Raw genomic sequence first — 14,317 nt, 5'->3', positions numbered from 1 at the left:
TGGCTAGCCAAACGAGTAAAAGGACATACTTATATTCTGAAAACGTCTTTAGCAAAAAGATGCAAACTCTACACCAGCCGGCCTAACTCCCTGCGACTTCTACAGGTTGACTCGGTCTAATGGTCACCTGCAAACAACAACGAGTGAGGAGTGAGTAATCTAGTATTACTCAGCGAGTTACAATCCCCAACTAACAAATACAACCCCTCGCTATCCCACCCCAAACAATCTAAAGCGAGAGGTTCACCTAACAATAAATCAATCCAATTCAATAAATAAGCATTCTCAGAAATACACACCAGATAATAATAGCAAGGTAATTAAAGATATGAAATCATAATCGCCAATGACTTGCTAACCACTTAAACTCAAACTCAACTTAATCTAGGGTTCAACAACCCTCTACACCATCTACACTATCACTAGGTCCCTTTGTGAGTTAGTGTTCCTTCTCTATCCTCGGCAATATCCTATCTCCCTACCACAAAGGCCAGAAGAAGGAACTTTCAACCGAACGCGGCCCACAGTACATTCGAGTCACCGCGCGACAGCCCCAGTACGTTCGGGCCACTGCCGGTTGTCACACGACGATTGTGGCCCACAGTACGTTCGGGTCACCGCAAGATAGCCCACAGTACGTTCTGGTCGCTGCCGGTCAATACCCCGTCTTGCAACCACTCAGCCATAGGCCATGACCACGTCTCTCTGAGTGTTCTCGATCCAGCGAATAAGGGGTTTCCTTAAATCCGCTGGGTACGAGGTCGAGGAAACACTAATCCACCTCAAACATGCCTAGCATTGTGGGTTACACAAATGCTATATGGCCAATACATGACTATAACTAAACCCGGTAAAATAACACAAGGTTTCAAGTAGTAATCACAACCCCAATCAAACACATTCTAGAATCTAGCATAAAGACTAATTCCAGAATACCTAACTATCCACAACTTAGCTATATCATCTAAGCATTCAGCATTCGCTAACTAACCAATCAACCTAACCATTAGCATGCTACTACGGTTCTCAAGCAATAACTAAGCATGCTATCAACTCAATCAACCAAACCTCAACAATTAACTAATCAAACTGTTACTCCGTTAGACCCGGCCCCCTGCCATGATCCAACTTCCAAGTAACGGGAACCTGCATGAAAACAAGTCAGCAATCAATTGATCATAACTCACAATTCTTTGGCTGAACGTGGCATTGACCCCAAATCTGTCTTCTGCAATCCGAACCCTTTTTCCCGAACTTCTCAAGTAGACCCACGTCTGGACTGGTCTTGAACTGATCTTGTATTCACTTGACTAATCTCCACTCAAACAAAACCTCCCCTAGGCGCTATCCCAGAACTGGCAGAAAAACTGTTCTTTAAAACTGCCTAAAACTCCCGAAAAAGCTCGGAAACACTTGCTTTCCTTTTTAGGTTTCTCTCTCGAGTTTTTCACTAGCTTTGAAGTGGTCTGGATCTCCTCAAATGAGCTAGGATCGTGGCCTATTTAAATAATACAGCAGCCAATCAGATTCAGGTTGGTGGTCGCCCGTGTGTCGCTCCGGATGGCTCCGGACGCATGCACGGCGACACGTCGTGCTCCACATGTTCTTCAGCATGTCCAGGACTCATGCAGGGCGCCACCACTCCTCCCAGATGTCAGGCTGCATGACTGGAACTCATGCAAGGCGCCACAGAAGCTCACACATGGCTGGCCGCATGCTTCGGTTACATGCGCGGAGACACCTCGTGCTTGATCGATCCACCTCGTGCTTCTACATGTCAGGCTGCATGACTGGAACTCATGCAAGGCGCCACAGAAGCTCACACATGGCTGGCCGCATGCTTCGGTTACATGCGCGGAGACACCTCGTGCTTGATCGATCCACCTCGTGCTTCTACATGTCAGGCTGCATGTACTGCTTCCATGGACGGTGACACCTCGAGCTGCTATAGACACTCATCTTGCTGGGTAGTTGACACCACGTTCTGAACACTCCCACCAAGCCACATCGTGCTTCTCGGTCCATTCGTCTGATTTCGACCCTTCCAGTGAATTTTCGTCCCGCAATCAATCCCAAATATTTTTCTACGCCCTTTCTGCTGCTCTAAACATTTTTAATAAACTCCACTTGATCTCTGAAGTTGAGAGTAAATATTTCCCGAGCCTCCGGCTTCCTCAAAAAATTCCATAATACCGAAATTAGGGTTTTTGCCCAACTTCGGGTCTTCATGTCGTGCTTCCAACAATGTCATGCTTCAGACGTCCTTTGGATCAATCTACCACATTGTCTAACCATAGTCTAGTGGCATACTTGACTCATGGTTCACACAAGCACAATCTGATCGCCCGCGACTCGACCGCCACAAAGATACTAGACCATTCTCTTTTTTTTTTTTTTTTTTTTACGGGTTTCTAAATTCTCCACCCCCCCCCCCCTTAATAGAATTCGTCTTCGAATTTTATGGTGCTGATGAGCCTCTGTCGACAACTTTACTCTGAACTATGTAGCTCTACAACCAATCCAATCCAAGAATCACCTTGTACCCTTCCAAAGGCACGATCAACAAATCTGCCACAAATTCTTTCTCCTGAATACCCAATGAAACATTCTTGATTCACTGATCTTCTTAAGGGGTTTGGTCTATAGGGGTCAAGACTGCCACGTTCATCCTGCCAACAACAAAACAATCCAGAAACTGGGCAGCTACATCGGGAGTCACAAATCTATATGTATCTTCCGAGTCGAACAATACATGTGTGGGTTTACCAACAACATGCAAGGTTCCTGCCACAGTATCTCAATCAACAACATCAATATAAAATTCTAACTATGGCTCACAAGAATAAAAACTGATTACTTCTAAACGCGCAACCTAGCAATCAGCCAGTCTATACTTAACCAAAATACTAACCAAATTCTCAACAACAAAATTCCAAGCAAAGAGGTTAAGCACCCACAATACCTGCATTGGGACCCTTAGACGGTCCTGCATTATCAGGGTTTTCTATTTCTAAGGCATAAACCCTACCTCCTAGGTTTTGCCTCTGTGGTGCTGGCTAAATTGCTGATCTGCTAGGTTTGGCTTGTTCACTGAACATTCTGTAGCAAAATGGCCCTTTTTACCGCAGGTGAAACAAATGACATTTGGCATCCCTGATGATGAAAGACCTCGCTGATTACTCCTTTCGTTGTTGGGACAAAACTTGGAAATGTGTCTCAGTTGTCCACATATGTAACACACTCCAGAGTTACCCTGATAACTTGATTGGCCTCCAAATGCTTCCTCTCAACGTTTGTTAAAACTTTGACCCTTATTGAAATTCTGCTTCTTTCCTTGGATGGGCTTGGTGTGTTCTCCAAAATTATGTGTAGCCTTCCGTTCAGCCTCAACTACAGTCTCAACATTAACGGCCTTTTTCACCAGATCAGATAAGCTATAGAAATTATTTCCAGCTAGTCGACTTCCAAGCACCGGTTTTAACCCGTACATGAAGTTACGGATCATAGTTCCTTCATCTTCACGCCCATCAAAAACATGTTGCCTCTACCTGGTGAATTCTGAATCGTAATCCCTTACGGTCCTATCTCCTTGGACTAAGTTCATGAACTTACGCTCCAGACGATGCTTCGCTTCTGGAGGAAAGTACTTCCTCTCGAATTCTTTCTTAAAGGATTTCCACGTTGTGATTGTATGCCCACGTTGCCGGTCTATGCTGTCCCACCATCCTGTTGCGTCCCCTTCCAAATCGTACACAACAATCTTCTTCTTGTATTCCTCCGGACACTCCATAGCTTCAAAATTCTTTTCCATCATTGAAATCCACTTGTCGGCTTCAATTGGATCTGATCCTCCTTCATATTTGTAAGATCCAATGTTCTTCATGGTAGTTAACAGCTTGGAAACTTCAGAGGTTGGGGTTCGTGTGGGCTGGTTACTAAGTGCTCGGGTCATCACATCATGTAGTAGCTTCAAGGTGTTTTCTACTCCTTGATCTTGTGGTCTTTCTGTGGAACGGTTCTGATCTGGCCGTGGGTTTGATTGAGTGGATTGGCCATGTTGAGATCTCTCATCCTGATTATAACTTGGACTACTGCTTGACAAACTGCCTTCCCTCATCACTCTTGTCCGGTTACCGTACACAGGAAAAGATCTTGTCCTCTCAAGACTCCTATCGTAACCAAACATCTCACTGATGCCATTTCCATTATCCCGGTCTGATCTGTAGCCCAGTCCTCTCCCAGTCGAAACCCTACCCTCATCACCAGTCCCACGATTAGCCATCTGCACACAACTAAAAGGGTAAGTCCTATTCCTATTAAACTTACTACGGGAAGTGGCTGGTTTCCTAAAGCATCTTTTTCCGACTCCTTTGACTCGATAAAATCGATAAAAAGCACTTGTGTCACGCATGGAAGAAACCATGCTCTGATACCACCTCTGTAACACCCCCGAACCGTCCTAAGTATAGGTCGACTCACCGGCCAACAATCAAACAAGAACATGACCGATGGACGACCCACACCAAGGGTTGGAGATGAAAGGCCAACCAGCCAACAATCAAACAAGAATATGCCTGACCGTCCAACCCAACACCATGGTCTGGAAGCGCTACATGACGGGTTAACGGGAAATCCGGCCAAGGTCACAAGAAGTTCAATTCGTGACTAGGCCAGTTTACCCACTAACACGTCCCATCATATTCAGGCCTAAGGCTTTTTAACCCGTACTAGAACCTAACGTTGTGTTAGCTGGACAAGCTAATATCAGAAACAACAAGTCATTTTACACCAAATATTCCCTTATTTATCATATATGATTCATGTTCGCAAACACAACATATTATACAAGTAGTCGGTAGCCAAACGAGTAAAAGTACACATTTATATTCTGAAAACGTCTTTAGCAAAAAGATGCAAACTCTAGACCAGCCGGCCTAACTCCCCGCGACTTCTACAGGCTGACTTGGTCTAATCGTCACCTGAAAACAACAACGAGTGAGGAGTGAGTAATCTAGTATTACTCAGCGAGTTACAATCCCCAACAAACAAATACAACCCCTCGCTATCCCACCCCAAACAATCTAAAGCAAGAGGTTCACCTAACAATAAATCAATCCAATTCAATAAATAAGCATTCTCAGAAATACGCACCAGATAATAATAACAAAATAATTAACGATATAAAATCATAACCGCTAATGACTTGCTAACCACATAAACTCAAACTCAACTCAATCTAGGGTTCAACAACTCTCTACACCATCTACACTATCACTAGGACCCTTTGTGAGTTAGTGTTCCTCCTCTATCCTCGGCAATATCGTATCTCCTTACCACATAGGCTAGAAGAAGGAACTTTCAACCGAACGCGGCCCACAGTACATTCGGGTCACCGCGCGACAGCCCCAGTACGCTCGGGCCACTGCCGGTTGTCACACGATGATTGTGGCCCACAGTACGTTCGGGTCACCGCAAGATAGCCCACATTATGTTCGGGTCACTGCCGGTCACTACCCCGTCGTGCAACCACTCAGCCATAGTCCATGATCACATCTCTCTGAGTGTTCTCGATCCAGCGAATAAGGGGTTTCCTTAAACCCGCTGGGTACGAGGTCGAGGAAACACTAATCCACCTCAAACATGCCTAGCATTGTGGGTTACACAAATGCTATATGGCCAATACATGACTAATACTAAACCCGCTAAAATAACACAAGGTTTCAAGTAGTAATCCCAACCCCAATCAAACATATTCTAGAATCTAGCATAAAGACTAATACCAGAATACCTAACTATCCACAACTTAGCGATATCATCTAAGCATTCAGCATTCGCTAACTAACCAATCAACCTAACAATTAGCATGCTACTACGGTTCTCAAGCAATAACTAAGCATGCTATCAACTCAATCAACCAAACCACAACATTTAACTAATCAAAACGTTACTCAGTTAGACTCGGCCTCCTGCCATGATCCAACTTCCAAGTAACGGGAACCTGCATGAAAACAAGTCAGCAATCAATTGATCATAACTCACAATTCCTTGGCTGGACGTGGCCTTGACCCCAAATCCGTCTTCTGCGATCCGAACCCTTTTTCCCAAACTTCTCAAGTAGACCCACGTCTGGACTGGTCTTGAACTGATCTGGTCTTCACTTGACTAATCTCCACTCAAACAGAACCTCCCTTAGGCGCTATCCCAAAACTGGCAGAAAAACTGTTCTCGAAAACTGCCTAATACTCCCGAAAAAGCTCGGGAAACACTTGCTTTCTTTTTAGGTTTCTCTCTCACGTTTTTCACTAGCTTTGAAGTGGTCTGGATGTCCTCAAATGATCTGGATTCGTGGCCTATTTTTAGAATACAGCAGCCAATCAGATTCAGGTTGGTGGCCTCCGGTGTGTCGCTCCCCATGGCTCTGGACGCATGCACGGCGACACCTCGTGCTCTACATGTTCTTCAGCATGGCCAGGACTCATGCAGGGCGCCACCACTCCTCCCAGATGTCAGGCTGCATGACTGGAACTCATGCAAGGCGCCACAGCAGCTCCCACATGGCTGGCCGCATGCTTCGGTTACATGCGCGGCGAAACCTCGTGCTTGGTCGATCCACCTCGTGCTTCTACATGTCAGGCTGCATGACTGGAACTCATGCAAGGCGCCACAGCAGCTCCCACATGGCTGGCCGCATGCTTCGGTTACATGCGCGGCGAAACCTCGTGCTTGGTCGATCCACCTCGTGCTTCTACATGTCAGGCTGCATGTACTGCTTCCATGCACGGTGCCACCTCGAGCTTCTATAGACACTCAGCTTGCTGGGTAGTTGGCACCACGTTCTGAGCACTCCCACCAAGCCACATCGTGCTTCTCGGTCCATTCGTCTGATTTCGACCCTTCCAGTGAATTTTCGTCCCGCAATCAATCCCAAATATTTTTCTACGCCCTTTCTGATGCTCTAAACATTTTTAATAAACTCCACTTGATCTCTGAAGTTGAGAGAAAATATTTCCCGAGCCTCCGGCTTCCTCGAAAAATTCCATAATACCGAAATTAGGGTTTTTGCCCAACTTCGGGTCTTCATGTCGTGCTTCCAACAATGTCATGCTTCAGACGTCTTTTGGATCAATCTACCACATTGTCTAACCATGGTCTAGTGGCATACTTGACTCATGGTTCACGCAAGCACAATCTGATCGTCCGCGACTCGACCACCACAAAGATACTCGACCATTCTCTTCTATTTTTTTTTACGGGTTTCTACACCGCCCCCTTACCCCGGGAAAAGGAAAACTTCCGATAAGGAGAACCTTCCATATTTCTGAATATGGAAGAGTTTAACCTACTCCAACCGACTAAGGCCCGCCTTAAGAAGACTATATAAAGGGAACCTAAACCCTAAAGCAAGAGATCGACACTTCGAGACTTAGAGATAAGAGTTAGGCGGCTAGAACTAGGGTTCTTACTCAAAACTGTTGTAGTTCCAGCTCTTTGATATAATAAAACGTCTCTTTCTACTTTCTTACTAGCAAATCAATACAAATACTCACGAATTCTAGGAACCTAAACCCTAAAGCAAGAGATCGACACTTCGAGACTTAGAGATAAGAGTTAGGCGGCTAGAACTAGGGTTCTTACTCAAAACTGTTGTAGTTCCAGCTCTTTGATATAATAAAACGTCTCTTTCTACTTTCTTACTAGCAAATCAATACAAATACTCACGAATTCTAAGCCTTGTCCATCATTCTGTGGTACTCACAAAGATCCTACACAAAAATCCTTAACACTTAGAGCATTTACTAGGTCCTGCATGATGGTTTTCCTGATAATACACTTCCAGGCCATCGGAATCAAGGGTACAACTACATCCATGTGACCACCCTCCATGCTCACTGAAGTACATCGACGCTTCACGCTCACTGCAGCATAACGACAGGTTTACCGTTTGTTCCGGCCATGCGCCCTCTAGAACAGACGACTCCTACCAACTATAGAGCTACGTGCTCCCAAAGCTACGTGCTCCCAAGGCTATGCGCCCACTAGGATACGTGCCCACTAGGCTACGTGCCCATTAGGCCATGTGCCCACTAGAGCCACGTGCTCCCAAGGCTACGTGCCCATCTAGGCTACGCGCCTCCACCAATACAAGAATTACGAATGGCTTGATCCCTCACTGAAGGGTACGTAGGCAATCCCCACTAAAGGATGCAGCTATAAATCCAAGCACCTTCCATGGTCCCGTGCGTAGACACCCAAGGACCGACCCTGGTAGACGGAACCATCAACTACAGATCAGGATGTACCCAAGGACCGACCCTAGTAGTCGGAACTATCGATTATAGATCAAGAAGACCATGCGATCTTCACTATCGATAGGCGGCCCCCGCCTAACGACCAATCTCCCCTGCTGCTACTAAGGCATCGACGACCTATACTGGCCCATACCCATATGCCAATATCCTAAGAGCAGGATCTCCTGGTTTATCAACTATCGAAGCAGGAGAATACACTCAACGACATGTATCCTTCCTCCTATCATTCTGTAGAGCTGAGCACGGATCGCTTGTACACAAAAATACCCTAACATAGTGAGCACATTCAACCCGCGCATTAACGATTGACCAAAAGCGTCGATCGATATTCCAATAGAATAATCGGTCGACGTTTCAACAAGTGTATCGATCGATATTCCTATAGAATAATCGATCAACACTAGTCAATAGACAAACCTAGAAAGCGAGAGCCTAATGGTTTGTTGTTAAGTGTTGAGCTCTATAATATCATGCATACAACTTATTAGGCATCTGTAGGATTATAATACTGACTACCTGAATAAAAACCCTAAGTCTAGCTAATTTCATCTAAGTACCAAAAACTCCAATCAATCAATCAAGCAATTAACTTGATCCCTAAGTACTACAACTGAACCTCTCATTTCAGAGAGTAATTCACTACTTAGGGTAATTTGAGTGAGATCAATTATATGGCATCATGAAAACAAAGGATGCAAAAGAAGATCTAACGGCTATTTTTGTTTTTTAAATCAAATTTTAAGCGATTTTGAAATGCTTTAATTTCCAGGTTCTAGAAATGTGTTGCCATGGGTAGGGGGAAAAAAAGAAAACCCTAAGTACTATATCGACCAGACCGAACTCTAGATAATGAAAAATTGCATGAGAAACTGTTTTCATACTACAGTCCAGTTGTTGCGCATGTGGGGATCAGATCATCATCTGATCCTTACAAATATTCTTGTCAATCCTATTAGGTCTAAGAAAACCTTTCTGTTTGATAAATAATAGTTGGACAGTGATGAGATTAAACATATAATATTGGAAGGTAACACTCTCTAGACCTCTACTAGCATATCCAAATATTATGGCAGATTCTGAAGCTGTCGTAAAACCCTGAGTCAGTGGGGTGGGGGAAGACAAAATGATATTTAACTAAGAAAAACTTGTGGTGGAACATAAAGAAAAAGTGGAAAACTTGTACTTAAGTGATGATGCATCAGCTGAGGAAATGGCAGATTCCTTGAAGGAACTTCCCGAAGCTCTGAAAGTTGAGGATTTTTTAAGGAGACAAAATATTAGAATTTTTGGCTGAGAGAAAGGGAAAGAAATTCAAAGTTTTTATACGCCATTTCCCCACAAAGACGAGCAAGGAATATGATTATACGATTTTTGACGAATCTAGGAGTTTGGTTAAATCAGAAGAAGAATCCGTAGCCGTTCCTACTAATTATTTATGGAATATCTTTGAAACAAAAAGAAATAGACGAGGTGATATTAAACATAAAGACTACCATTACTGGTAGGCCAAAAACTATATGAATTCAAAAACTCCATTGACAGAATGGGAGATAAAGCTTGTTTTGTCTGTGATGCATCCGGAAAAGGCTATGGATCCTAATGGTTTAACAACACTTTTCCGCTGAAAGTTTTGGGACATAGTAAAAGGATACTTTACTTGTATTATTACCGAAATTATTTCATAAGGCATCACGGCTCCAGGTCTAAATGATTCAAACATCTTTCTTATCCCGAAGAAAGACAAACAAACAGAGATGTCACAATTCAGACCCATTAGTCTGTGCAATGTGAGGTACAAGACAATTTCAAAGGTTTATGTCAAAGACTAAATAAATTTCTTCCCGATTTGATCTTCGAGACCCAGTCATTTTCTTGCTAGGAGATAGATTGCATATAATGTAATGATTTCCCAAGAGTTGATTAATTTTCTTAGAACAAACAGCGGAGGAAGAAATAAATGGATGGCCTTTAAGACAAACGTGAGTAAAACGTATGACATGATAGAATGTGATTTCACTAGACCTGGCATGCAAAATATGGGGTACTCTGAGACCTGGGCTGAATGGATGTGATGTCTCACATCAGTGAATTATCATATTCTTCTAAACGGTCAACCTAAAGGAACTATTGTCCCGAAGAATAGATTATGCCAAGGAGATATTTTGTCTCCTCTCATCTTTATCTTATGCACAAAAATGCTTGTTAGTCTGCTTAATTATGGGGAAGATCAAGGAAAGATAATAGGAATGTGTGTATCACGCGCTAGCCCTCTGGTGTCTCACATATTTTTCTCTGATGATAACTTTTAGATATTCGTAAAGACATTATTGGTTCCAAATAAAGACTATATGACTTCATTAAGGCAAGACTATAGAATAAAGTAAATGGGTGGTCAGCAAGATGGTTGTCGAAAAGTGGGAAGGAAGTACTGATAAAATCTATCTCATTAGCTCTCCCGGCCTATGTTCTGTCATGATTCTTACTTCCATTAAATATTTGGAAATCTTGCGAGTAACATTGCATGTTCGTAGTGGAGCTCAAATCCTCGTAAGAGAGGGATTCATTGGACCAAATGGAAGAAAATTTGTAGTCATAAAGATAAAGGTAGTCTAGGATTTTGTATGATCTATGAACTAAATCTCGCTTTATTAGGGAAATAATTCTGGTGGCCAATCCAATTTCCATAATCTCTCGTTGCTCATGTTTCGCGAGTCGAGTATATATTGTAGACTTACTTTTCTATATATGTGATCAGGACATAGTGATAATCCATCATATTATTGGACTAGTATTTTATCAGCAAAGGAATTACTTTATTTAGAGATTAGGAAAAAGTGCACTCTGGCTATGAGATAGAGTTTGGGAGGATCCATTGGTTCCAATGATACTGGCAAGACCGGCCTGTGCTACTGCACATGTTGTCCTCCTTCCAATGATAAAAGTAAGTGACTTCATCCATGGTCACGGTCAAGAGATGGAATGTTGAGATGTGGAAATCCCTGGTGGTACCAGGGGATGTTTCTTTGATTCAAATCTTGCCAGTGAGTCTATTTCAACAACGAGATATTTATGTGTGAGCTATACAAATAATAATCAGTATAAGATTAAATTAGGATATTGGATAGCCACGAATATTGTCAACCAAGAATCTGAATCCATATATTCGAAGTCTAATATAAATCAGTTTTGAGCCTTTGTTAGAAAATTAAGACACCTCCAAATATACATCATCTTATATGAAAGATCACAACATAACATCTTGTGGTTAAATAGAAACTAACATTAAAAAAAAAAAAAAAAAAAAAAAAAAAAAAAAATCATTGTCGATGTGGGACATCAAATGAATCTATAAATCATACAATTTTTAATGTCTGCCAGCTCTATATACGTGTTTATCAGCCACACCACTTTCCCTTTGGTGTTTCCATTTTGGAGTGTTTACACAACTATGGATTAGCTATTTTGGCGAAAAGTGATATCGGAGATTTAAAACAAAATAATGACCCACATCTTTGCATAATTTGGTTTATATGGAAACCTCAAAATGACAAGCTATTTAGAGGAATCACCAAGGATACACTAGACATGGTTAGCCATGTGGAAGGAGAATGTCGACCTTGGCATGAAGTAAATTTTTAAGAGAGAGCACGATTCAGATCATACACATGACATAAGCTTAAATAACATATCTACGGTGGATGGCTTTTGGACTAAAGGTTTACAATTTTATAGTTGTGGTTGTGTTTGGAAATTCATTGGTGAGGATTCAATTTCTTGGAACCATAAACCAGAAGAGGAGAGCAGACTGACATGATTTCATGTAGAACTGGAAGCATTCTTATGGAGAATGGAAAATATGTTTCAGTATACGACATATTAGCATTTTGAAAGAGATTTATGAATCTAATTTTGATGATTTAAAAACAAGAGGCATGGCTAACATTTTCAACGAAGCAGAAGGAGTTAGCAATATTGAAAAGAAAATTTTAGGAATTCACAACTGCAATCCACAAACAGAAGATTCATCAACATGTTCATTAGGTAAGACTGTAAAAGCATTTTGTAGCGATTTGAATTTTGTTGATTGGTCTATTACTGACTGACTATCTTGACCATCTCTAATTTGAGTAATGTGCATAGTCTTTTGACTAAGAAAAAATAACTAAAATAAAACTAAATATCAGCAAATCTTGATAAACACAAAGTATAATTACCCGATTGAAAACAACAGATTTAAATATTGAGCAGAAAGTCTAGCTAAACCAAGCCATTTGTTAAGAGAGGGAGAAAATAAAAGAAACCTTTACATGGACTGTAAAAAGAAAGAGAAACCAAGCAAAAGCAAGTTCATCTTAGATGGCCCCACATTGATTTTTTTATCATTGTTGACTGATGTAAAAGTTATGATATTCCTTCTGTTCATTTATAACTGACGTGAAAGATCACAAGCACAAGCTCATCGACAAATGTCCAAAAATCTAGGCAAAAAATGATTTATTTTACCTTTTTATGTTGGTCTCTCTTAGGTATCTCCATCTCCACTCCAAAAATGGAGTTTTTTTGGAGTGGGAAATGGAGTAATGAAGAAACAAAAAAAGTGATTACTTCATAAATGAAGTGATTTTTTATTTTTTTCATACTCCATTTTGTAGTAAATTATGAGTGGGTTGGAGATGCTCGTGCAGTAGTAAATCCAATACCCTATTTATTGTAATCTCTCTAACTACATCATGTAATTTAGCTCGAAAACTATATATCAGAGTTTGATCCCAAAACATAAATTTAAAAGATAAAAATTAAACGGAATTGGAGAAGAGTTTAAGAAAGATGGTGTGGTGTTTTCATTGGAGGAGATGGCAGAAGAGAAGAGTAAAATAAAGACTCGGAAGCAGTCATAGACTTTACTTTTAGCAGAAGAATGTTTGAACTTTAAATAGAAAGAGTGGTTGTTGAATTTCATTTTGCTTGACTTCATTGTTGTTCTGTTGACGTATGAGTCACAGCTCGATCGCGATGAGATTGTAGTGGTTCTTTTTTCGAGTACTTGTATTTCAAATTGAGTTTCGGTGATCAATATACATAATCGAGAGTTTACAAAGTTTGAGATATCTTAAATATATCATTGGTGCGATGAAATGGTTCGATCTTCAAATGGCGATGTCGACAAGTGCCACATCAGCAAAATCGGGATTTTCCGATGAGTATAAAGACCTAGATATGAAAGCGAAGAACGATTTGGCAATTCTGATGGGAGCTTACACTCGATTGAATGAGGCAAATGCAACAACGAACTCGAATCTCACTTCTCTGTAACAAGAGGTGTCGTCGTTTACGTCTTCGATTAAAGCGATGATGAAGGTTATATGGAAGATTCCAATCCAACCTTTACCTCAACAATCGGGAACCTTTTACTCATTTTCTCAGGTACATCGTTCTAACTTGGAACAAAATCGAGAATATCCACTAGGTTATCTATTAGACAATTTGAACTTAGCAAACCGTGAGAGTATGTTAATCGTGTTTCGATGGGAGTCAACCTTATGAATGGATTGTGGAGATTGAAAATTTCTTCACTTTAGGAAGATATGAGGATGAAGCGGAAATTAGACCTGGTTGGATTATGTTTGGAAGGGAAGGTGAAGAAGTGTTTTTTGTTGGTGATGCATAGGGGTGGTTTTGTGAACTGAAATGATTTTAAGCAAGTGATGGTGGTCAGGTTTGCCAAATCAACCGAGGATAAGCCAAGTACACATCTCTTTACCCATCAGACAAATGGTTTTGTAGCGGACTATGTATCTGAATTTGAAGAATCGTCAACACATATTCCAGGCCTAGAGGTTCAACATTTGGAAATTATCACTACAAGAAAACACAGTTTTAGCAAGGAAATTTAACGAGGAAAACTATTCCTCGTGAAATTACGATGACTTAACGATGAAATTGCGAGGAAATAAAGTTTCCTCGTAATGGCCTTGTAAAATACCGAGTAAAGCTTTTCCTCGTATAAC

The 14,317-nt window shown here is 41.5% G+C and overlaps 1 protein-coding gene across 1 annotated transcript; it reads right to left on the bottom strand.

Annotated features, from left to right (window-relative positions):
• Positions 1–3,544: 3,544 nt before the first annotated feature.
• LOC106324127 lies at positions 3,545–4,282 on the bottom strand. Its single transcript, XM_013762150.1, has one exon. The coding sequence runs from the start codon at positions 4,280–4,282 to the stop codon at positions 3,545–3,547; it is 738 nt and encodes a 245-aa protein (XP_013617604.1).
• Positions 4,283–14,317: the final 10,035 nt, after the last annotated feature.

This window comes from Brassica oleracea, chromosome C2, assembly GCF_000695525.1.
Source record: "Brassica oleracea var. oleracea cultivar TO1000 chromosome C2, BOL, whole genome shotgun sequence".
Classification (NCBI taxonomy): Eukaryota; Viridiplantae; Streptophyta; class Magnoliopsida; order Brassicales; family Brassicaceae; genus Brassica; species Brassica oleracea.
The sequence above is the reverse complement of the archived record's forward strand: the minus strand, read 5'-3'. Positions and strand labels throughout refer to the sequence as shown.

Excerpts from the sequence above, each read along its gene's own strand:
- LOC106324127 (XM_013762150.1), bottom strand. The coding sequence starts at position 4,282 with ATGGCTAATCGTGGGACTGGTGATGAGGGTAGGGTTTCGACTGGGAGA.